Source organism: Anolis carolinensis, chromosome 3 (assembly GCF_035594765.1).
Source record: "Anolis carolinensis isolate JA03-04 chromosome 3, rAnoCar3.1.pri, whole genome shotgun sequence".
NCBI lineage: Eukaryota > Metazoa > Chordata > Lepidosauria > Squamata > Dactyloidae > Anolis > Anolis carolinensis.
This window is the reverse complement of record NC_085843.1, coordinates 41,375,499-41,402,028: the sequence shown is the minus strand read 5'-3', so window position 1 is coordinate 41,402,028 and position 26,530 is coordinate 41,375,499. Positions and strand designations below refer to the sequence as shown.

Below are 26,530 nucleotides of genomic sequence, written 5' to 3'. Positions count from 1 at the left end.
CAGCTCTTTACCTTATAGTTGGCTCTCTTTGCCTTATAGTTGGCTCAGCAAGATTATATTGTCTCTTAACCAGTCTTCTCTTCTCTGGTTGTCCAGAGTGTTCTACAAAGTTGAATTTCCACCCTGAAGTCCTTGGGGCATCCTATGGGAACCCAACTTGGTATCTTTTGCTCCAGATTCCTCTGCATGGGATTATCATGATACCAGGGGAAAAGGGACCAATGACTGCTATTGCCTATTTGCTCTTGGCATCTGTGAGCTGCATTGCAAATTTGGGTGAGTGTTCTAGTTTGTATTTTGTTTTTCATTTACCCTGCATTTTTAGTGGCTGTGTCTTATTTACATTTCTTTACCTTTTATTTCCTACTAGCTTGGGGACCCGGCAGTGCCCGGGTTATTACAAGAAGGCACTGTTTGTTTTACGATGTTAGGTAATATCACCGGAGTTTGGTCCAGATTCGTTGTTGGGTAGGTTCAGTGATGTCTGGATAAGGGTGAACTACAACTCCCAGATTCCCAGGGCAATCACCCCCAAACCCTGCCAGTATTTGCAGTTGGCCATGTTGGGTCTGTGTGCCAAGTTTAGTCCACAACAGTTGTCAGCTAGGTTCAGGGCTCTGGATAAGGGTGAACTACAACTCCCAGATCTGAGGTCAATTGCCCCCAAACCAAGCCTGTATGTACAGTTGGCCATGTTGGGTCTGTGTGCCAAGTTTGGTCTAGATCTGATGTCAGCTGGGTTCAATGCTTTCTGGATGCAGGTGAACTACAACTCCCAAAATCAAGATCCATTCCCACAAACCCCTGCAGTATGTTCAGTTGGTCATGGGGATTTTCTGTGCCAAGTTTGGTCCCAGTCCATTGTTGGTGGGGTCACAGTATCAGTGAAGGTACTGCAAGTCGCATTATCCATGGCTAGTTTGGTCCAGGGCCATCATTGGTTGGGTTAACAGTGCTCTCTGGATGTAGGTCAAGTATGACTCCTATAAATCATGGTGAATTCTCCCCATACCTCTTGTTCAGTTGCTGATCAATTCCTCTGTTAACTGTGTGCCATAGGAAAGGGTATGAAAGTTAGGGGCAGTGGGCGGGGTCCTGCAAATTAAGGAACCCTGGGATGTCCATTCTGGAGGAAAACAGAACATCTAGGGTGAAATGGTCCCTGCATGAAAGCCTTCACTTGGGTGGGGACAGAATGGTGTTTGTAGAGGACACTGGCAGGGTTTGGGCTACATGTTCAATGGCGCTCACTATAACTTGCATGTCAGTGAAGGGAGGGCCATTGGTATATTCTGCTCAGTGAGAATTATAGCTGTTTATGGAGGTGGGAGGCTGTCTGTGTAAGTGGACACCTCCTCCACATACACACATACACATTTTTCACTTTTATTTATGTGTATAGAAAGAGATACTATGTTATTGAAATGTTACATTTTTATATTGCTTTTTAAGAAATAATGTTTTCAGGATGACAAGGAGAGACATCTGCATAACATAAGCCAGGGATCTGTGGTAATACTGGTTTACCATGGGCTGGCAGTGTTTGGGCTGATGCATGCTGTTTGATTGGTCCTGCGTGCAGTGAGAGAAGCCAAAGAAACTGTGGAGCAAAACTTCATGGTCTATTTATCATGTTCTTCAAACTCATGCACAACTGCCTATGCATTTTTTTCTCCTTTTAACAAGCTAGTGAATTATGCAAAACCTAAAACTGTGTTCAGAATAGCATGTAAAACTAAACAAGTAAACTGCATGGAGAGCTAAACATATCCATTAGTACAATAACACAAACCTGAAATCAAATCACATGTGACTAAGGCAGTAGTATAGCCAGGGTTTAAAATTTAAAATATTTCAGCAGTATCAGAAGAATAGCAATAATACATTAAGAGAATGAAACCTTGAAAAAGTCTAGTGGTTCAGAGAGCATGTAAATTGTGTTGTTGAAGGCTTTCATGGCTGGGATCACAGGGTTGTGTGTTTTCTAGGCTATATGGCCATGTTCCAGAAGTATTCTCTCCTGACGTTTCGCCCACATCTATGGCAGGCGTCCTCAGAGGTTGTGGAACATGGCCATATAGCCTGGAAAACACACAACAACCCAGCATATAAATTGTTCTTATCACTAAGTTCACTAGCATTTTATGCAGACATTTTTAAAAAATGTGTGCAGAAGATCTCCGCCTGAATAAAAGCCCTGATTTTCCAGAGTCCTGGATTATTGAGAGAGCCTTCATGTGTAGCAGAGGTTCTCCTTTTCAAAGTATTACTCTCTACGTGAAGAAAGTAGCCTCAGAGAGGATGTGCTTGTCCTATTTCCTCTGCTCATGTTAACTCCCTTTGCATACCAGAATATGGCATTAGCCATCTTTCATAGCATTATGTTCAGCAACTTGTGATTTTATATGACTACTTACCCAAATTACTATATACCTACCTATGGTGGTTGGACTAGATGGCCCATGTGGTCTCTTCCAACTGTATGATTGTCTGAACCTCAAATCGATATTGGGGAGTTATTTACTAAATCATTGGCTGGTTGCCTGGAATAAACAGCAGTTGGCCCCAGGGTAAGAAGCCAAGTAGGCCTAGTCCAGGTGTATTGTGATTGCCAAAGGGGGGGGGGGGGGGGGGGAGAAATAATAGGATATTATCTCCATAATGATCTGCTTATGAGCTTTCTAGAATATCTGAATAGCTTTGTTAAAAATTGAAAGTTAGATTGGTCTGATCTAGAAAGGCACTTATCCAAGCTAAACGGGCCTGCAGAAGCTTGGATAAGCGAGTATCTTGGATAACAAGGAGGGATTAAGGAAAAGCCTATTAAACATCAAATTAGATTATGATTTTACAAATTAAGCACAAAAACATCATGTTATACAAGACATTTGACAGAAAAAGTAGTTCAATATGCAGTAATGTTATGTTGTAATTACTGTATTTACAAATTTAGCACCAAAATATCACGATATATTGAAAACATTGACTACAAAAATGGCTTGGATAATCCAGAGGCTTGGATAAGCGAGGCTTGGATAAGTGAGACTCTACTGTAGTTGATATTTGTGCTACCCCCTACCATTGTAATGATCATCCAAGAAGCCACTTGGGTTTTTCTCTTGATATGGAATCAACACTAAATATTGTTGAACATATTTATTTCCTGAGGTGACAGTGAACAAGAGAGGACACTTGGGTGCAAAGAGAGTGGATGTTGGGGAACAAAATAAAATCAAACAGCACCCAGAGCAGAGGACATTGCCTTACTTTCCGGGCCCAATTCAAGGTGCAGGTTATCACCTACAAAGCCCTAAATGGTTTGGGACCCACCTACCTTAGAGAACGCATCTCCCCCTACGAACCCGCACGTTCTCTTCGCTCGTCGGGGGAGGCCCTTCTCTCGCTCCCACCACCCTCGCAGTCGCGGTTGGTGGGGACGAGAGAGAGGGCCTTTTCCGTCGTGGCCCCCCCGGCTTTGGAACTCGCTCCCTAGAGAGATCAGGCAGGCCCCTACCCTTCTCTCCTTCCGTAGGAGCTTAAAAACCTGGCTCTTTCAAAAGGCCTTTGATACTTAATCTGGTGTCGGACTGATCGATCTGCCCATTTTATAATAGCCCCATTCTTGAGGTGTTGCCAATGCTATATTGCACTTTGTCCATTTTAACTGTGAAATTACCTTCCCCATTTCGGCCCATTTCGGCACATGTTGCACATTGCCTGGGTTCTATGAATTAGTCTCCAGTGTTAATATTGTATGTTTTATGTTGATTTTAACGATTGTTTTTACTGTAATTGATGTTTTTATTGGATAACTGTTTTATTGCTGTGTTTTGATATTTAATTGTTTTATCGGGCAAGGCCCCATGTAAGCCGCCCCGAGTCCCTTCGGGGAGATGGGGCGGGGTATGAAAATAAAGTTGTTATTATTATTATTATTATTATTATTTCACATGTCTACAAATCACATTAACTTAGTTTGAGTAGTATCCTCCTGAGAGAGCTGGGTATCCCTAAAGTAAAGATTAAATATTATCCTCCTGTCAACCACCAAATGCCATTAGTCACAAACCTGAAAGAATTATGCTATTTGATTCATCTTGTTTCTCTTTTGCAACTTTCTGCTCTGCTCGTTTATGCATGAGAAGCTTAAAGAACGTGAAAATATTTTGGATTCAGAGGGTATCTGCAGTGGAGCAGATTGTCTCTCCTAGCCAGCCAGCACTTACAAGATTTTTTTGTGTGTGCAGGTGAATCTCTTCAGGTCACTATTCAGCCTGCTTCTATTGTCCAGAAGTATGGTGGCTTGGTGACCCTGCAATGTGTGGTTGAACCTTTGAAAGTAAATGTTACCTGGAGACTGAATGGAAAGGAGGTGCTTCAATTGGATGATGTTCTGGGGATCCATGTTGAACAGAGACTTCTCACCATCACTGCCTTGAACAACCGTACAGTGGGACGATATCAGTGCATAGCCCATGTGCCTGAAGGTGTTGTTGCCAGTATCCCAGCTATGGTGACATTAGCCAGTAAGTATCTTTGCTTTCCCACTTTGAACCACAATCCACTGTGTCCTGCTTTCATTACCCCTTGGTTCTGTAAGGTTGGCGAGGGCATTTATTCCTATAGGTAGGAGATAACATTTATTTGAAGCCTGGCCTTTATACTCTAAAGGTAACCTTTCTAAGCTCTGACTTGATTACAAGACTAATTTTGGAGCACATCTTTACTTGAGGTTGAGAAAGTAATGTACTGCTTATCTGATTTCACATCAGGAGAATAAATGGTATAGTCAAATTGGGATACTGACATTGTTTAAGACTCAAGAGTTTTGACAGAGCAAGCCCATGCGATAAATGCTATTTATCTGTATTAGTCATTGGACAGAATTGACGTGTAACCTGTCTCAGCTAGAAACAGGAGAGTTCCCTCTTCAGGGCGCCACAGGGTGTGGAAAAAATACAGAAAGGAGATATGCCTTTTTTTAAAAATGGAAAGAGATACATTTGTGCACAACAGACTGGTTTTGTTTCAAAGCCAAGAATTATTGGCTTGTCATCAAGATATTAATCAGAAGTGAAATGTTTAGGTTGGGCAGGGTCAGAAAAGAGAAGCAGAATAGGAAAGGAGAAGTAAAAGCAGCTCCAAGACTCTGTGGGAGGGGGTCTGCCATTAGGTTGAAGCCTTTGGGGGATTTGGATTGAGCTCTGCAGTTAGATTAAGTTTCGGAGAGTGCATTCCAGAGCAGAATGGGGGCTGTGTTTTGCTTGTGGGCTCATAAGGGAGGGGAGTGAAAAGGTGGATGAGATTACTCAGAGCATGGTTTGCATTTAAGAGAGACTGGGAAAGTGCTGCTTGCTCTGCCTCTTAGAACAGTTGTTTTGCTTATGAGCCTCTCTAGTGCTCTCTCAAATTTTTTTATTTGGACAAAGCTGTCATTGTTCAGCCTACATGGCGGATGGCTTTCTTCTCCAGCTTCAGTGAGTGAGTGGGGAGACTAGCTTTCATCACTGGGCTTCTAGAAGATCCGAACACTCGTAAAGATACGCTCCAGATTGCTCTTTGTTCCTGATTAAATTTAATCCATTCTTAAAATAAAGAAAAGAATGATAGTAAGTTAAGTAACAGAATATACAGTACAACAGCGTGGAGTAGACAAAGAACAAATCTTTTAGACAGATGGTTCAAACTTCCTCCTTAATCTTATGGTGCTGGTCTATGTAGAGCAGTGGATCTCAACCTGTGGGTCCCCAGATGTTTTGGCCTTCAACTCCCAGAAATCCTAACAGCTGGTAAACTGGATAGGATTTCTGGGAGTTGTAGGCCAAAGGACCTGGGGACCCACAGGTTGAGTACCACTGATGTAGAGGAAATAGATACAACTGTTGTCACAGAGTTCCATATATGTATTGGATATGTATCTGGTTTTCTGACACAGTCAGTTTGCATTTGACTCAATGGAACAACATCTGAGAACAATTTAATTTTACATTTTTGAGGTCTTCTTTGAAATCCAGATTGCCTTTTTCTTTCAAGTGGCTTAAATTTGCATATGTATAAATTCAAACCTGGTGGGAGGAAACTTTAAGTCACTAACAAAGTCATTGTAGACAAAAGTAAATGCTACTGAGTTCAGTCAGCTTACAGTATTTCCAGATAAATGTGTAGGTTTGCAGCAGATGACCCTATTGCGTCTGCCTGTGTTGAGTTGAAGATAAAGAATGTATATCAGACAGACAGGGGGAGAAGCAGCATTTCCTGAGATTTTGGACATCAGAGATGTTACCACTTGAACTGAGAACAGTCTTCCGTGGGCCTTTATTGCCCTTAGATTTTTGCTGTAATGTTGAGATTTGCATGTGTAATACATTTCCTTAAGTAATTGCAACCATAATCCTACGTTCTTGCATTTATACAGTCAACAGCAACAAAAAGAATGTAATTTGCTCTACATTATTCATGAGGATACATCATGTGTTTTAAATAATATGTTAGCAAAAATATTCTAAAATTGTGTCACTTGCTGGTCGTTAAACATTAGGCCAATGTGGTGCTTGGCAAAAGGCATGCACATAAACAAGTTGTTACCAAGAAGTTGGCAGATTGGAGAGGCACTTGGCAGAATGATGAGTTGCTGTGAGGTGGAGCCATCACCCAGCGGGATTGTCTATCTTTACAAAGGCCCACATCTGGTTACTGGCATCTTTAAGTTGGGCTGGGAATTTTTGAAGTGCTGGAGAGTGCTCACCAGGTTGGGAAAGTGTGCCCTGCAGGCTGCATACAGGCTCTCACCAACCACAAAGTCCTTTCATCTCCACATTTGATGGCCCAAACTATCTCCAAACTTTCAGAAATGTCCCAAAACTTTTCAATGCCCCTTGCGACACCAAAGTTCACCCCTTCCTGGAAATATCAGCCCAGAGTCGGCTTTTTGACTGCTGCTGGACTGATACTGGTAAATATATCAGCAGAGAAGATAGGTTAGGAAAGCCATCTAAAGTGACTGAAGAGTTCCTTTGTCTAAAGACTGCATTTCTGTGCAAGGTAATTAAGGGATTTAACATGGGCATAAGTTAAAGTTGAAGCTTAAGCCCCTTCTACACTGCCTTTATATCCCAGGATCTGAACCCAGACTATCTATTTATCCCAGATTATATAGCAGTGGAGACTCATATAATCCAGTTCAAAGCAGATAACCTGGGATCAGATTCTGGGATGTAATGACAGTGTAGAAGGGGCCTTAGTCTTCCTTTAAATGGAAGGATTTTACTGGGGACTGTATTCAGAGTAGCTATTGGATGACTCCAGTGTGGAAGAAGAAAACTAGAGGACATACAAGAAGAGAAAGAAATGTGAGCAGAAATCAGTCAAAATACTTCTAAGAGGAAATGCCTTTGAGACATTTTATTCAGTATTCTCTCAGCCTTGGGTGATTCCTCCTGTCCGCATGCCCTGGCCCCACTATAAATACATTTGGTTCCTGGGAAGCTTGTGTTAAAACTGTTGACTGCTAGGGAATAGATCTTTCTCATCTTAAAAAGCGTTAACTGTCACCAAAGTATACACATCACCTTTCCTCTTACCTAGAGGCACCTTGTCTGAAAGAGATTATCCCTGCCAATATTTTTTGACATGTTGGCAGCTGAATCTTAGCCTTGGGATGTGTCTCTTTAAGTGTGAAGGAACTGATTGGCATGCTTGGGCTGGTTTCTGTTCAGGCTGCATGAGAGCTAGTTGAGACTAGAAGTTAATTCCTCCAGGGACTCTCTAAAAACAGAAGAAGAAGACATGAGGACACATTGGCTGTTAACGTAGTACTTGATAGAAGCGAAGTGTGAAAAAGGAGAAAGGTGATGTTGTATGCATTAGGAAGATCAGAGTTTGGCATAGTTGCTTCTTTGAACTACAGATTACACAATTCCCCAGCTGGCATGGTCACTGGCCATATTGGCTGAGAGATTCTGAGCACTGCAGTCTAAATAACAAACCTTTGACAAAGGCATGTGTGACATCTTTCACATCTTGTAATTATAGCAAAATGGAGACTTGTGCCATCTTCATTTTTTTTAAGTTGTAGCATTCATTAAGGGAAAGTTTCATTGCCTTACCAATATATTTAATACTGATAGTTACAATGTAAAACCTGCTGTATGTTTCAAATTGGATTAACTTATACAAGAAAAGCTGGTGCAAGAAAGAATGGCAAAACTTAAGTAAATTCAATAAGTATGCAACCGACATATGTGCCAATTTATTTAAAGTAAACCAGTTTTAGCAGAAGAAAGAGTAGCTGATTCTGAAGACAATGAGTTTTTTTAAAATTCACATCAGAAGAATGTAGCTTTGTCTGAGTATCTCTCTCTCCCTCTCTCGGTAAAATTCAAAAGTGTGTTGAGATGGAATTGTATTGCAAACAAAATAGTCTGCTTATCCAGAGTTCTGTGAGACACCCACAGCCCCTAAGTTTATTAATAAATATGTTAGATTACATAACACTTAATCTGCTTTTCCCATCTCTTGAGAAATTGAAAATTAAGGTAGAAAAGCAGTCCTCAGCTAAACACCTGGGTATCAGATTTTTGCAAAGAGCCACTGGGCAGTGACCCCTACTCGAAGGCACCTTTAGGGACCTGAGGGTATTTGCAGCTGTCTTTTCAACAACAAAAATCCCCATTCTTCATTTTGCTTCTGTCAGGGCCTCTAATCTGATACGTCCCTTGATACAGCTGATGGGTCCATGTTGAAAAGCCATTTTCCTCCTCTAAAAACATTCAGGATAGAGTTGCAGTGAGAGGAAAAAGGAAAATAGAAGACTGTTTCTGGGTTTATTATGACCATGTATATGAGATGATAATGAAACATTTCATGGATAAGTTTGGACAGGAGACACAAGGAAAGGAAAGAAATATTTTAAAAAGCGTTGCATGCGAGTTTGTGTACAATAGAGCAAGGAAGCACTTGTGATATGAAATACTTGAGAAAGGTGATGGCACAGGTGTAGGCAGCTGAAAATGGAGGAAGACTCTGGTCATGTGTAATCCAAGTGCAAATTTACGTTGCTTTCAGTTGCCTTCATGTCCAGGACATCAGTCTCTGTCAGGTTTCTGCATTAGTAGTATCCGTAAGATCGCACAGCTACTGTTAGATCAAACAGCGACAGTGGGAAGTATTGAGATCCCTTTTAAACACTTGTATTAGTAGGCATTCCTTTGAGCTACTTTGGTTCCATTCTACTGTCATAGTTCCATGTGATGCATCCTGTGCTGATGTCGCTATTTCAGCTTGTGGGAATTTGCTTCCATATTGTGTGAATATGTTGGCAACCAAGTCTACTTTTAGTGGAAAGCAAGCAAAAAAGCTTTACTATTCTGTATCCTTTAGTTTGAATGGAGATTAAAGTTAAATATCTCATATTCTGTTTTGTGTTGAAACTGGTTCTTAAGTTAGTTTTCCTGCTCTTTTATACTGTACCTTTCCACAATAGACCCTTGGCTGAGCTCACCATGATGTCAGTATATTTGGAGATTTGATCACTTGTTTACATTTCCTCTTATTTCCCAGGAGTAGTTTACTCTGTCAAGTACATGTAGTTCTTGTGATTGTGTGCCTTCAAGTCATTTCTGACGTGTGCCAACCCTAAAACTGACCTATCTTGGGGTTTTCTTGGCAATATTTTTTCAGAGAGGATTTGTGCATGCCCCGCTCTGAGGCAGAGATAGCATGACTTGCCCAAGACCACAAAGTGGGTGTCCATGCCCAAGTTGGGGATTTGAAATATGTTCTTTAGAGCCATAGTCCAATGATCAAATCACTTTAAAATTTCTTCTCCCTTCTAATACTTTTGACTTTAGGTTTGAGACTGTCATGAGTTAGAGGCAATGTTAAGATCACCAGATTTGGCAAGATGGACAGGAACAAACTGTATAAGGAGGAGTGCCAGTTTAAAGTACAGTAGAGTCTCACTTATCCAAGCTAAATGGGCCGGCAGAAGCTTGGATAAGCGAATATCTTGGATAATAAGGAGGGATTAAGAAAAAGCCTATTAAACTTCAAATTAGGTTATGATTTTACAAATTAAGCACCAAAACTTCATGTTATACAACAAATTTGACAGAAAAAGTAGTTCAATACGCAGTCATGTTATGTTGTAATTACTGCATTTATGAATTTAGCACCAAAATATTACGATATATTGAAAACATTGACTACAAAAATGGCTTGGATTATCCAGAGGCTTGGATAAACGAGGCTTGGATTAGTGAGACTCTGTTAAATGGAACTAAAGGCAAATAAACATCTGTTTTTCCTTATTTTGCATTCTGATTCAGTTTAAGAATAGCTTCTTTTTTCTCTGCTTCAGTCTATAATTAAAATTTAGTTTCAAGAGACATTGAAGGTAGTATAGATTTAGGTCTATACTTAAAATCCTGCTCATCGAGACACAATGAAGGCTCCTTGATGTTGTCCATGAGCAGATATACTTTATGTATATCTTCTGTGGCGTGCAAAGTTTTTATACTATCACGTTTCTGTGACAAAGGAAGCCACATGATTTCTTGCCATATGCATGCATGGTACAAATGTGTCAAAATAATCACAATACATAATAAACCTTGACCATGGTCAGTGGTCCCAGTAACTTGTGTTACATTGCCATGTTAATTTTTAAACAAATAGCTGCCCTCTTGCAAGTCACATATGATAAAATAGAAATGTGAAATGTGCAATACATTTTTTTACTTCAGTGTTAAGAACTGCAGTATGTGTAAAGCAGTAGCAACTGACACCTTTGTCTCAATGGGACAGTGAATCTGCTCCGGACTTAAGTCTAAACTTTATAGGAACTTTCCAAGGTGGCAAATCTGTTTTGGGGATTAACTTTGGGATGAAAGCCTCAAGAGTATTCACTGTTCCACTGACATGATAAGTCACTGGCCTCGTATAATAGAACTTTTGAGGTAGTCACAGAGTTCATTTGTTGGATTTTAAGATCAACACAAGAAAAGGGACATCCTTATCTGAAAATAGTTTAATCTGGGCAGTAATTGTATGGCTTTTGGCAAGTCAAATATCTCTGCTTGCAGTGAGTAGAAATTACAAAACATACCATATAATGAGGCAAGTCATATAAAGTGTTTTGCAAAAGACTTTGTTTTGGACTGAGATGTTTCCTCAGAAAGATCTCTTTGGCTGGATCTAAATGGCCCTACATCCCAGGATCTGATCCCAGATAGTCTGCTTTGAACTGGATTATGTGAGTCTACACTGCCAGATAATCTGGGATAAACATATAATCTGAGATCAGATCCTGGGATATAGGGCAGTGTAGATCCAGCACCAGTCACTTTGCTGTTTATAGCTGTCTTCGGATTCTCAGTACTATAGCTTTTTCTTGTTTTATTGATGGGACAGTAAATTCTCTTTCTGAGGACCAAACACAAATAACTCCATTGGAACCCATGACATTTAGTTCAGTTTTACCCTCACAAATATATTTTTAACTTTGTGCTTTCACTTACAAACAGATCTGTTAATAACTGAAAATTTTGTTTTCCATCTGCATGGAAAGTTGTTCCCCAGTGGGTTGGACTGTAGACGTGTTCGGCTGTTCTTTCTCTTTGCTCATTGACTTGAAGGCTTTTTTAAAGCCCTGAATAGATTTGTGTGCATGCACATCTTTTGCCAGCAGTTCTGGAGCCTTTGCTTTGGCTCTGGGATACACATACTGCTGTGATGAATTTGAACCACCAAGATGCACATTAATTTTTCCTGATTCTAGTTTATATTTTGTTGATCAGAGAAATATGTGGCATGAGTAGCCAAGCTTTCAGCTCTTTTTCGGGCTCTGTACCCACCCCGCCTTCATATTTGCCCTGTCTCTTTGTATTTTATGCTATGAAAAATTGAAATAGGAGAAGAAAATCAGCTTCATTTTCTGTTCAGACACACTTTTTGCAGCATGAGAGATGGACTGTGTCATAGAAACTTAATTGCAAGTGAACAATTAACCTTTTGCAATGCCTAGTGGAAATATGGTTCCTTCTCCTGGGCTTGCCTGTAAAGGATTAATCAGTTTTCTGAAGTTCCACCCTTTATACCTTCTTTTTACTTTCATTAATTGGTTTTTAGTTGTATGATGCCAAGACATTCCTGAAGCATTAAACATGTTTGCTGCAAATCATTTTTATGTCTTTGTTAAGTCTCTCTGCTGTTTCTCTTCTTGAATCCATGCACTAATGCTGAAATAGTCCCCTGACAGCTAATACGTTTTACATTTGGGGAGCCTTTTTTGCCATGCTGCCAAGGGAGCTGTTTTTTATTTTAAAATGTTTTTGAAGCAATCTTGCTTTAATTAGCCTGTTTGAGAAATTTCATGTCACTTTTCCATGAGCGTGGGTGGGAGAACCTTGGAGCCAGAGCTGTCTTTTTCTCTTGGAGAGCTGGTATAAATCCCAGAGAATGAAAACATATTTTTCCACTCTTCTAGTCTGCCAATAGAGACTTGGCCATAGCTTTAGTACACAGGCTGTTCTAGTTTCTTATGTCTCAGCTGTCTGAATACTTGCATTGATCCAGTCCAATTGTAGATGGTATGCCCTCTTTTGGCGATCAGATCTCAAACTTTCAGAGCCAAAAGTCCAAATGCTATATGTATTTAAAAAGGAAAAAAATTAACTCTTTTGAAACAGTTTTTTAAGAACTCCTCCTCCTACTCTTCCTCCAGAGTGTGAGTTTGACGTTGAAATTAGCAACCATTCAAAATGAATTTTTCTTAACAAGGTATCTGAAAAAAGTTATCTGCAGTGTAAGCAATGCTTAAAGGTGAAAGAACTCCTTAGACTCTGGAGCTGCTAAACTAATCCTAACAGTTTTGAGTATGTAGTGTAGGGAAACATGGCCCTCAATCCCATTGGTTAGTCTTGGGTAGAAGAGACTTACTGAATTAACTGTTGAACCAATGACTCCCATTGTGTAATGATTTTCCTCTAACAATAGGACTCAAGCTGCAGAATTTTTTTTGAATGGAGAATTTTGTTTGCTGAAGATGCTCCTCATACATTATCCTTTGAGGATTTCTGGAAGCCCCCAGTGGACAATCAGTCATGAGTTGCTCATTGGAAAGCTCAGTGTTATTGCATATATACACTCTGAAGCTGCATTAAACAACCTGTGAACAAGGAGAGAAATCCCACATAATCATAAACAGTAAACTAAGATATCTCCCATTTCCTCCTCCAACAACAGACAGAAGCTGTGAGAAAGCATGGCTTTCTATGTTGTCCCCAACCCCTTCATCAATTTGAGATGTGGCTCAATAAGATTCCACTGTCAAGAGATATACAGTTTACCCTGGTCTTGGTTGATATATAGAAATGGCACCACAAAGAACTACTGGGATCAGATGTGCATCTTTCACAGTGGCTTTATTATATATGCCATTGCAGTCTTCAAAGCCCTTTGAAGAAAGAATGTAAGAAGCAAACCCTGTAAAATGTTATAGTTATTTGATTTATTGCAGCACATTTGACAGTCTACAAATAGAACAGCTCCTCCAAATATGATTTCTCATTAAGATATATGGAATGCTATTTGAACAGTGCTATTTTGAGTTTTAAAGATTCCAGTAAGAAGGATAAGCAAAATGTACTTAATTTTTTTTTACAGTTTATATGGGCTTGCCTTGTTTTATTCTTCTAGGCAGATTTACAGGTGTAGATATCCAAAATGTAGCTCTAAAACTCTTTGCTTTAAAATTGCTTTGAAAAGCATGATGATTGTAGTGCTGTGAATATACAAATTAGAGGCACCCAAGCAAATTGTTTGTAAAATAATAACAACAATAATAATAGTGTTTTGTTACCCGCCTCTCCTTATGGCTTGAGGCAGAGCACAACATAGCATTGCAGGCTGAAGGCTCATGAGTACTATATTTGCATTGTGAGCAAGCATTGGCACGAGATAATTGTGAAATGCCTGTATAGCAGCAACAATGCTATGTGTGATAGTACATTTTCCTTGATAATGGTGTGGCAGTCACTTCTGTTTAGGGCCTGTTTAATTCTTCCAGTTCTGTTGCTATTGCAGGTAGCTGTGAAAGACAAGGTTGTTTTGAGAGAACATCTTTTGAAGTTACCATCTTGGCCTCTTGACTCTTGTACATGTTAGAGTCAGAGGCACCAGGAAACGGGAGGAAAAGGAAGAAGGCTAATTTATGTTGGAGGATGAGTTGTGATGACAGCTTATGCAAACTTTTGCTCTTAGCAGTTTTCTCAAATTACTGACAAGCAGTCATCTGAAGGCAGGTGTTACATCAAATATCTTCTCAAATCAAACTTGATATACTGATATACTAATTCTCATTTTTAAAGGACTTCTGTTTTGTTGTTTTGCTTCTAAGAACACTCTGTGATCTCTGGGACTAGTGTAAAAAACTACTTCAGCATTGAAAGAACCTTGGTGGAAGAAAATTTTAAAATTGTTATCTGGTGTAAATTTTACAAATGGAGTTACTTGCAAATCAAACAAATGTGTGCTTTTTCCTATGTGTTTGCAACATAGTTTTAGCAACCAAACATTAGGACAACTGTTGTCGATAACTGCAGTCTGATTGCCAAATAAATACTAAATGCCTAAGAAAACTCATGAAATTCATAGACTCATCATAAATTGGCAAGTGATCTGAAGGCACACACACCACAAAGAAAGAGAGAGAGTATATAAATGGCTGATGTTCATATACCTTGAGCTCCCAAACCACTGGATCAGGTAGCATTTACAATCATAGCATGATTACCTAATTATGAGGTCAAAGCCACAAGATTACATATGATTACTTGGAAATACATTCAGTTGAAAGCAGTAGGATATAGTTTCAAGTAATGGTGGTTACGATTACTATTCAGAATTAAAACTTTTAGGATTGCTGCAGATTGTTGCCATGCTTGTGTGTTGTCAACATTAGATCAAGACCTTTTATTACTTTGTCTAGATATTTTAAATTGACTATATGAATTTTGCTGTTGGACTGAATTATGAATTACAGACTGAAACCTAGAGAACTTGTCAGAAAGGGACGCAGAAAGGCACAATCTGTAGCCAAAAAGAAAGATAAGCCTTCAAGCATTCAAGAGAAGCAGAACTGAAAAATGACAGACATAGAACCAGAATGCCGCTGTTCAATTACTTGTGTGCAAGGAAAATTACCTCATGCAAAGAAATACAAGTTAACAACAGAAAAAGAAAGAAGAGACCCTTTCAATAAGATCTGAGAAATCAAAAAGAAATTTAAACCAAGCGTGAAGATGCTTTACAACTAGCAAAGGAAAACATTACATTACTAAGTAAAAATGAAAGAATGGTAGAAACAACATACAGAAGAACTATATAAAAGAGAGGAAATGATGATAAATGAAAAAGAAGTATATGAAAATGAACCTCCAGTTTTAAAAAATGAAGTAGCAGCTGCATTCGGGGCAGTTAAGTGAAATAAATCACAAGGAACAAATGGCATATCAATAGAGCTGCTTCTGTTCACAGAGATAGAATCTACAACATTCAAACAAAAATCTGTCAACAAATTTGGAAAGGAAAGCAATGGTCCATAGATTGGGAACACTCAAAATAGTGTATATTCCAATCCTCAAAAAAGGGACACCAGAAACTGAGTAATCACATGACAATTGCTTTACTTCCTATTCAAAGTCATGTCAAAATTCCACAACAAAGGTTTTTATCATATGACCAAGATGGATTGAAGACTCAAGAGACACTAGAGATCCTATTGTAAACATATGCTGGATTATGGAGTGTACCAAAGAATTTCAAAAGAAAATCAGTGTATAAACTACAGTGTTCCCTCACTACTTTGCGGTTCACTTTTTGCGAATTCGCTATTTCACAATTTTTCAATAAACTCTAAAAGAATATTATAAATCATAAAAAATTACAATTTACAGCCTAAGGAAGGGAGGAAGGAGAAGCTGAAGGGAGAGAAAAGGAGCCCAAACGGTAATGGAAGGAGGAGGAGGAGGTGATTTATCAACACACGATTAGTTGATAAAGACTTAAAATAGTGTATAACCACTAAAATAATGTATAAATATATAGTATCTGTGGATTTTCACTTATTGCAGGTGGTCCTGGAACCTAACCCCTGTGATAAGTGAGGGAACACTGTATACCAATACCTTTGACTAAATATAGATCATGAATAACTATGACTCTTAAAAATATGGATGTGTCATAAAATTTGATGGGCTCGACCTGACGGTTGGGTTGCTGACCTGAAGGTTGCCGGTTTGAATCCACGAGATGGGGTGAGCTCCTGTATGTTAGCTCTAGCTTGCAGGGACATGACAGAAGCCTCACAGCAGGATGGTAACACACCTGGGTCTGCCCTGGGCAACGTCTCTATAGACAACCAATTCTCTCACACCAGAAGCAATTTGCAATATGTTCTGAAGTCACTTCTGACATGATAAAAATGGTCTTGAATTGCAATTTATACAAATCTTTTGTATTGTATATTGGCATTGAATCTTGCCAGACTGTGAGCCGCCCTGAGTCCCTTCGGAATGATGGAAATAAATACAAATAAATAAATTTATACTCATGACTGAACAAGAAAAAAAATGAATGGTTTCCAATTGGCAAAGTGGTCACTCAAGGCTCTGTTTATTACGCTCTGTTATACTAAAATGGCATTAAATGCAGACTATTTTTTTACATGCTGAGGGCAGAAATTCCTTGTGGCCAAAAATGTAGCTTATCTTGCAAAGTGTTCTGTTCAGTTCTGCTCAGCCGATTTGAAATTATTTAGCTGTATAACATATACTTCTAGAAATTCTTCTAATCCTAAAGGAGGGAAACAAATTGCAGACTGTACCCAAGATATTTGCTCTTCCTTCTTCTTTTGTTCTCTCTGTTTTATGGGGAAATTAGATAGCAAAAAGAACAATGAATATCAAAAGGAGAATAAGCTGAGTAGTAAAACATTTAACTGGGCTATGCATTCCCTTTCCATTAAAAACAGATTTCCAGCTCAGAGGGAAGAAGTACTGTAAATTTTTACATAAAGCTAGTAGGGCTAGTACTTTTGCCTAGTGCAGTGGTCATCAACCTGTGGTTCTCCAGGTCTTTTGGCCTTCAACTCCCAGAAATCCCACCCAGTTTACCATCTGTTAGGATTTCTGGGAGTTGAAGGCCAAAACATCTGGGGACCCACAGGTTGAGAACCACTGGCCTAGTGCTTCTAGGCAAAGTAACAATAGGACCATGCTATCAAAACATTCCATGATGGCACTTGGTGATACAAGGCTGTAGTTTCAGACTGAAACCTACACCAGAAGTTAATGTGTGCTTCCTAACTGCTAAGATGATGAAGGCCATTTGTTGAGCGGGTGATATATAGACTAGAAGGCAGCTTAACTTGTCCTGTATTCACTCGTTATTTTTTTAATGTCATATCCATGCTATCTTTCCCCTAGAAGGACTCTCTACTGGTTTTGGAACTTGACTGAAGGAAACGTGCTGAATGTTTAGTGATGAAAAGTTATTAATGCTACGGACATACATTCTAACAGAGGCTCCTGCCACCCTCTTAATAGATCTCAAAGACTTCAAATATGATGGCCAACACGTGATAGAAGTTGATGAAGGAAATACAGCAGTTATTGCATGCGACCTTCCTGAAAGCCACCCAAAAGCCCAAGTTCGCTACAGTGTGAAACAAGAATGGCTGGAATCCTCCAGAGGTAAGCTGGGACTGACTAGAAAAGGAGAAGAAATTGGACTGGTTGTCTGTTTTTTTATTTCACTCTTGGAAATACTATTGTCTCTCTATATCTTCTGGTCGTTGCAATCATTACTCTTTAGTTCTGGGATTCTATGTCTGTTGTGAATAGCACATTTTCATCTGTTGTTTTCCATCTTGCTTGAGAAGAAGAGGTGGATGGGATGTAGTAGTAACAATGATGACTACTATTACTACTACCAGGAGCCCCCGGTGGCACAGTGGGTTAAACCCTTGTGCTGGCACGACTGATGACTTGAAGGTTGGGTTGCTGACCTGAAGGTTGCTGGTTTGAATCCAACTTGGGGAGAGCGTGGATGAATTCCCTCTAGCAGCTCCAGCTCCATGTGGGGACGAGAGAAACCTCCCACAAGGATGGTAAAAACATCAAAACATCTGGGCATCCCCTGGGCAACGTCCTTGCAGACAGCCAGTTCTCTCACACCAGAAGCTACCTGCAGACATGAAAAAAATTACTCCTACTATTTGCAATTACACGTTTACCAGGAGAAGTACAGCTGATTTTCTTATTTCTATTAGTTTAATTTCCTGCCATACTAGGTAGAGATATCTTATTATTAATACTGTATAGAGTTCATTTAATGTCTGTGATGACACTGAACAACAAGTTTATTCATTAAAATGTTCTGAGTTTTTTCTTCTTTTATGTTAACAGACAACTACTTAATCATGCCATCAGGAAATCTCCAGATAGTAAATGCAAGCCAGAATGATGAAGGAACATACAAATGTGCAGCTTACAATCCTGTCACAGAGGAAGTAAAAACATCTGTATCAAGTGAGAGACTCCGTGTGAGACGTAAGTAATCTCTCTTTTGAGTATTTCAGTTCAAAGTTTGCAGGTGTTTGTTTTGAATGTGTCTCCAACCATATTCAGTGTAAGAAGGCTTAGTGTCCTATGGAAACCTTCCATGTAGGAGATCTTGTTTCACATAGTTTTGACTTTAACACTTTTGAGCATAAACTATCAGTTTCTAAAGAGAGTGATTTACTTGTACCTTTAAATATATTTATTTTATTTGTATTTCACTTTTCTTTCAAAACTGATATATGAGATGATTGACAAGTTTTAAGAGGTACGGGTAACAATGTAAAACATGGTAAGATGCACTTAAATTACAGTATTGGAGCACAGTAGAGTTAAATGCTCTTAGATTTTAAAAAAAAACATTTTCCTGAAAATATCCTTCTGTAGCCAGTTGCTAAATGCCGTTTTGGATATCAAGATGTTGCTTCTTGGCAGAAGCACTACAGTACTGATTTTGTCTTTTGTGTGTGTGTGGGGGGGGGGGGGGGGAGAGGTAAGGTTGTCCTGTCTGGTCTTTCATTTTTCTCTCTGTCTCTCTCACCACTAGGCTCAACTGCTGAGGCAGCCCGCATAATTTATCCCCCAGAAGCACAGACCATCATTGTCACCAAGGGCCAAAACCTCATTCTTGAATGCGTGGCTAGTGGAATTCCTCCTCCACGAGTCACATGGGCCAAGGATGGTTCTGGTGTCTCTGGCTACAACAAGACTCGGTTCCTTCTCAGCAATCTTCTCATTGATACAATCAGTGAGGAAGATTCAGGGACCTACAGCTGTATGGCTGACAACGGAGTGGGTGAGGCTGCAGCAGCCGTCATGCTTTACAACGTACAAGTGTTTGGTGAGTACCTCTACAGGTTGGTTCCTCTTCTTTTCTCTTAGTTAAAGCTGCCAGAAGCATGGCCTACAGGTGATCTTGTGTGCACACATGAAAGTGGCAGGATTGCCAGTGTATTTAGGCCATCTTGAAAGGTTGTAGTTAAAGTTTTGGCTTCAGCCTTCGACCTCTTACCCACTGGAATTGCATTTACATCCAAGTAAACTATCATAGGGTTGAAATATAACTTGCTTTCTCCCCCACATGTGAGAAAATGTACCGACACAGCACAGAGATTGAAAACCACTGTCCTAGGATATACTGTCACACTTCTGTTCAAATGTGTGTGCCAACAATCAGATCAATTTGGGAAGCAGGAAGATAGCACAAATAGCCTACCTGGCTTTCTACAGAATGGGCAGAAATTTAAAAAGAGTTCTTTTTTGGGAAATTGTAATTCTAGAGGCACATATAATTCAAGTAATTGTAAGAAAGCTCATTCACATCCAATCTATATAAAACATCAAATAATTTTAAATTAAGCATGTATCAGGCTAGGTGGAATATGCTATGAAGAACAAGCACAGATTCTTACTTTTCTAGTTTGGCTATTAGCTCTTTCATTCAGAAGTGAAAAATTGCAGCAAATTACGTGTCAGTTTAAGATGGTTAAGCAAAAAAGGCTTCATAGACATACGGGTAGTTCCATTTAATGCAGGAAGTAATTACAGTATAATCAAGGAAGCATTGCAAAGGCGGGGACTGGACTGTGACTTAGAAAAGCTAGGTAATTCCTAGCCAAAGGGCTAGTTCCTTTTATGTTGTTAATAAGATTAATTTTGATAAGATTACTCAAAGCCTCCTCATACTGAAGTAGTACACAAACAAGGAATTAAAGCTCAGGTTTGTTAATTTTCTGTTTTGGAGCATCCAGTTACAGAAGGAGGCAGGTATCCTTGCCCTGACCCAAATGTTTCATTTATACCACAAACATTTAAAGGCATTAGCCACAAAGTTCACAGCTTCATCACTGTCTGTTTCAAAACTCTTATAGCTGTTCCCAGAGAATATGAGCTGCTATTCTATTTCCTTTTCAGAACCACCTGAGGTTAGCATGGAATTATCCCAGCAGATCATCATGTGGGGTCAAAATGCAAAATTCACTTGCAAGGTTCGAGGGAACCCGCAACCATCCGTTGTGTGGCTGCGCAATGCAGTTCCTCTCTTCTCCAGCCACCGAATGCAGCTGAGTCGCAGAGCCTTAAGGGTCTCTAGTGTGGGGCCTGAGGATGAAGGGATATACCAGTGCATGGCAGAGAATGAAGTGGGAAGCGCGCAGGCCATGGTCCAAATGAGAACTGCTCAGCCTCGTAAGTTTTCAGTGGAGTCATGGAGGGTCATATAAGTTCAAATAGAACGATGCGTATTCTTCATTTATGTGACACATCATGCACAGTAGCCTAGATCATGATCCAGAGTGAAATCTCCTGATAGTCTTATTTAGCAAATTTTATGAATATATCTGTGAACACATGGAGACTGCTTTATCCCACAAACTTAACTGGCCTTGAGGAAGTCTTTCAATTATTAAGAGGAATAATTGTGTTCCTTTTTAGTTTCCTTTCATTGACTATGTCTCTTACATTCCTCTTACTACTTTATTGGTCAATAATATAATTTATATTCTATCCTTTGAATACAACTATAGTGACATACAAAAGTTAGAATTACAAAAAGTTCATAAAAATCAAACAAGTAAAGAGACCTGGTAAAATCTTGTGACAAAAAAAAATATGACTGACTTCTGCCAGCAGGCATTTGGAGAAGGATGGGCATGCTGCTGGGTGGGATTGTGGGTTGGATTTTTTTGAGAGATTGGTGTTTTAAAATGCATTTTAATTGTATTTATTGTATTTTTAACCTAACACACACAGTGCGGTTTAATTGTTTAAAAATTGTATTTGCTTTGTTTTAAATGGATCAAAGTGTTTGGCTTTTAGCTGCCTTGAATCCCCTCAGAGAGGAAGGATGGGTATAAATAAAATAAAATTTAAAAATGCATGAATAGCCCTTTCTGTTCCTAAAATAGCCAAAATTCTACCCAATTCAAATTTCTCCTTACTATAACATAGTCCAATGGGCGCACAGTTCGATCAATGCAGAATATAGTGCCCATGAAAAAGGTTAGATTTTATTTGAATTGTTTAGTTCTTGTCTAGTGCACCAAAATCCTAGCTGCTTGGTACTGAACTCCCACTAACGAAACAGCCTTTCTGCCTTCCAAAGTGGCCCAAAGCCAATTAAAACCACACATATATCTATATATACACACACACGCGTGCGCACACACACACAAGAAAATGAAAAATAATCAAAGTTTTCTTCCCTCTGAGTGACATTACAAAATGTTTGTGCCTTTTTATTGATTTATTATTTTACATTTTGGGACTAGGCAGAGTAACAAGAAGATACAGAGGCACTGCGTTTTATGTACAATACAATAACTGCAAACACTGTGTAAAATAATATTTCAGTGCTTTTCATGTAGAAGCCACATTGTGAAATTCTTCCAAGTAAATCCCAAAATGAGGGGAAAAATTCTTAGTGCAGTTGACAGCCCCCCCCCCCCCCATGGGGTTCTTTTTCATCAAGGACAAGAATGCCTACAAACTTAATCAGAAGAACATTAATATTGCAAAAAGGCAGTGATTTTGTCCCTCATTTGATAAGCAAGGTAGTCCCAATCTTGCTGTGATTCCATTCATATATTGGCATTACAGTGTCATCCTAGGAGCACATTGTCTAATACCCACTGAGGAGTGATTGTTTCAATTTAAGATTTATTTTCTTAGCTGTCAGGCATAGCAGAATATCAGTTATAAGAAAATGGATAGATGTTTCATTGTTTGCTCATTTGGATCTATTTTAAAAATGGCAGCGGTCTTCCTTTTTGCATTTCAGAAACAACTCCGGAGCCACAGCACGTCTCAGTGGCGCACTTTGTTCACTCCGTCATGTCACCTACTAGGCTTAGCAACAGTGAAAAAGTGCTAAAAGACAAGGCTGTCCCCCTAAAACCCAGGCCCACGACACCCGTGTCCTCCCAGTGCCCCACCCAGGATCAGGTGTCTCCAGCAGAGGCCCCGGTCATCCTTAGCTCTCCCCGGACAACCAAAACAGATTCATATGAATTGTTGTGGAAACCACGGCATGACAGCAGAGCCCCTGTCCTCTACTATATTGTGAAACACCGCAAGGTTGGTATATTCCAGATTTCTTTTTGTATTCATCTGCCATGTATCCTGATAAAGGTGCCAAATGACAATTTCTGTGACAGCTTTTGTATGGCTTGCTGGTTTGGTTGCCTGTTAATATAGCACCAGCTCTTTTCCTTTTTTGTCCTGGTGAAGTGGAGAAGTTGTCCAGCTGTAGCATTTATGTTCATTGTGGTCTCTTGGCACACAGCCCCCCTGAAGTTCTTAATTGCATGAGATGTAATAAGGGTAGATGGAATTAGAGACATCCTGGATTTTCTCTGTTGAAGTATTGGTGAAATTATTATATTTTTACAACAGTGTATTAAACTCTCTTGGAAAGACAAAATAGAGCCCAGTCATGTGCCCAGGGATGAGTGTTGATTTGGGCCTGCAACTTGTCATTTCTTTGGTCTTTGGGATCTTTGTGTGTCCCAACCCCCCCCCCCCCCCCCCAAGTTTCACCTGGAAGGTTTTGGGGTCAGAGGGAGTTGACATGGGTCACTGCATTTAGCACTAATGTTTCCAGCACAGAGCAAATTCTCAGCTGGAGGCTCTTTCTTCTGTCTTAAAGGTCTTTACAGATGGAGCCTGTTCCTGTTAACCCTTACATGACTGCCATTTACATGGCTAGTAAACAGATAATATGAAATAGTTTATTTATTTAAAGAAGAAGCTTGATTTTGCAAAACTGAACAACTACGCTAATTTCAGTAAATACAATCTAAATAGATTTCACAACAAAAATGTGTAAACTTTGTACCTGAGTTACAGCAGTAGTGAACATCCATTTCCTTCTGAGCAGCTCTTTTACCAACTACATGTGTTCTTAGCACAAATTATTCTAAAATGTTTATATGTAGCATGGACCAATACAATAATTGTTTATAGTTGCTACATCTTCAATTGCTAAACTAAAGATGGTGGAGGAGTATCACTTTCTATGGATGTATGTGGCTGCATGCAGACACATGTAAGCATTGCAAGTTGGAAATAGAGACACCAGGCGATATAGGAGACAAGTGAATGAGGGAAAAGTATTCAGCCCTTCCTGTAAAATAAGATCTTTAGTGGAGAGCATTTTATGGATAGTTGCTGTCATATGAGGTGAGGTGGACCTTTTCTTTAAAGGTGGTCTTCTAGGATGATGGCATATTCCCTGTGGAACACTTCCTACAGAGAGGTTTTCTCAAAGCCAATCTTATTATTCTATGTGTACCTTAATATTTTTGATAGCTTCGGAGATGCAACTTTAATCATATGTTTTTATTATTTTGTAGCTTTTTTCTTATTACCCATTTCCATTTCGTGGGGGAATTGTACAGTATTAGAAATGGAGCTGGAAATTCTGTGTTCTGTTTTAACTTTGTGATTTGTGATTTCTGGAACCTCTTTGTTATGGCATTGTGTAATAACTCTGGTTATAAGCAATTAAACCTTGAACTAAGCTAGGTTGCACTTTCCTAACATCATTTTGTGATTTTTTTTAACTTGCAAGACTTGTTGTTACTATTAATGTTCCATTTTTATCTCTTGATTGAAAACTAATGTGGCCAAACAATTCTATTTTCTGGTTCCAAGTGCTGTTAGTAAAGCTACCTGTAAACATAGAATTATAAAGTACCCCCAGAAAGCAAAATGGCTTACAACTTGTAATATCATCTAAATCTAAACTTTGGCATAGGTAAAATAGTGGAACCAGGGGTAATTTGCAGCTATTTGAGATGCACATGCTTAGGGCCTCCTACATATCCTGTTCTAGCAAAAAAATTACTAACTTTAATATAGAAGATGTCACAGATGCTAAGGATGACTATCCTGGTTCTTCAACAGGTAATGAATTCATCCGACAGCTGGACAGTCCAGGATGTTCCTGCCAACCAGCATTATCTTACTCTGACAAAACTGGATCCAGGAAGTTTGTATGAGGTAGAGATGGCTGCTTACAACTGTGCTGGAGAAGGCCAGACAGCCATGGTTACTTTCAGAACAGGTAAAGATTAAAACACTTTCCCAAATATGTAATTTATTTTATTTTGAGGAGCAGATCCAGCTGCATCCTGCTTTTCAATTTTGGATATCAGCTGTCTATTTCATCAGATGTGAAATGCATAATTTGTCATTTATCATGTATAATATAATATACAAAATGTAACTCGTATACGGACGTGTCACTACCAATATACAGACATGTGTCTGTCAGCAAAGATATCTTATTTACTGGTTAAAGATATCTTTTGGAAAGCAGTATTGTTATGACACTAGACTGTTTAGGGGCAGTAGTTAAAACTTCTGGATTACTATGCATCTTGTGTCCCTTTGCTATATCAAACACCCACAAAAGCCCCCTTTTTAGCAAGGAAATTGTCAAAATAATAATAACCTTTAGAAGAAAATTGAAAACTCATACTTTAAATAAAGCTAAGCATGCCTCTTTCCATAGCATTGCTGCTTCTTCCTGGTCTCTGTGAATCATGCAGATTTGTTGTCCTGCACTTGCAAGCTTCTACAATGCATTGGGAAAATACATTTCTATATGTAATAGCAGCCAAATCTCACTACTGTTCACCATCTGTGGCAATGTATTTTTACTACTTATTTTTGTCTTCTTTAGGACGACGGCCAAAACCAGATATTGTTCCCAGTAAAGACCAGCATATTCAGAGGGATGACCCAGGCATTAGTTCTCGGAGCAGCAACCAGTCGGATAACACTCGACTCTCTCGTAAGGCCACAGCAGAGTTGCAGCACAAAAGCCCAGAAAGCAGGTTTTGAGGGAAATGACGGGCTATTTAGAGAAGGAAAAAATGGGAAAGAACTGTTGCAATAGGGAGAAAAAGCAAAGACAGATGCAAATAGTGGCATCAGAGATTGCTTCTCCCAATTGCTTTTCGTTAGTCCTTATTTTCCTCCAAAGTGTGAGTGACTTTCTCTTACAAGAAGCACCTGCCAGATAAACTCTCTCCAGTTGTAAATATGAGCGATAGAGCAATGCCCACCATTTAAAAAATTGAATTGGTTCTTTAAAATTTAAACTCATACTCTAATACAGGGGTCCCCAAACTAAGGCCCGGGGGCCGGATGCGGCCCTCCAAGGTCGTTTACCTGGCCCCCGCCCTCAGTTTTAATAATATAATATATTGTATATACATATAATATTGATAATAATATTATGTTATACAATATAATACTAATAATAATACCATATAATAATATTAAATGTTATGTATTACATATTATATAATAGTATAGTGGTATAGTTCAATATAGTAATATATAATGCTAATATTGTGCTATGCTACTAATATAATATATTGTATGTACATACAGCTGCTCTGAGTCCCCTTCTGGGTGAGAAGGGTGGGATATAAATGTAGTAAATAAATGCAGTAAATAAATAATTTTAGACTTAGGCTCGGCCAAAGTCTGAAATGACTTGAAGGCACACAACAACAACCCTAATTAACTTGACTATCTCATTGGCCAGTAGCAGGTCCACACTTTCCATTGAAATCCTGATAGGTTTATGTTGGTTAAAATTGTTTTCATTTTTAAATATTGTATTGTTCTTTCATTGTTGTTGTTGCACTACAAATAAGACATTTGCAGTATGCATAGGAATTTGTTTATATATATATTTTTCAAATGATAATTCGGCCCCTCAACAGTCTGAAGGATAGTGGACCGGCCCTCTGCTTCAAAAGTTTGAGGACCTCTGCTCTAATAGAACCAAAATCACAGGTTAATCTGATTGAAAATTAGCAATTTATCCTTCTTAGAATCATCTGGGAGAAGAGGAACAAGACTGTAGCCAATGCAGCACTACAGAGATGCAGTGTTCA

At 39.1% G+C, this 26,530-nt stretch overlaps 1 protein-coding gene across 2 annotated transcripts in view; it reads left to right on the top strand.

Moving 5' to 3' along the window:
- boc (BOC cell adhesion associated, oncogene regulated) overlaps positions 1–26,530 on the top strand; it is a 78,997-nt gene that overhangs the window by 43,256 nt on the left and 9,211 nt on the right. For both annotated transcript variants that reach the window (XM_008107868.3, XM_008107867.3), the window contains exons 3-11: positions 97–276; positions 4,248–4,526; positions 17,604–17,750; positions 18,465–18,608; positions 19,165–19,458; positions 20,532–20,804; positions 22,396–22,691; positions 24,522–24,681; positions 25,303–25,413. In XM_008107868.3, the coding sequence (XP_008106075.2) occupies positions 198–276; positions 4,248–4,526; positions 17,604–17,750; positions 18,465–18,608; positions 19,165–19,458; positions 20,532–20,804; positions 22,396–22,691; positions 24,522–24,681; positions 25,303–25,413 (1,783 nt within the window). In that variant the 5' untranslated portion in view covers positions 97–197. The remainder of the gene's footprint in view (positions 1–96; positions 277–4,247; positions 4,527–17,603; positions 17,751–18,464; positions 18,609–19,164; positions 19,459–20,531; positions 20,805–22,395; positions 22,692–24,521; positions 24,682–25,302; positions 25,414–26,530) is intronic.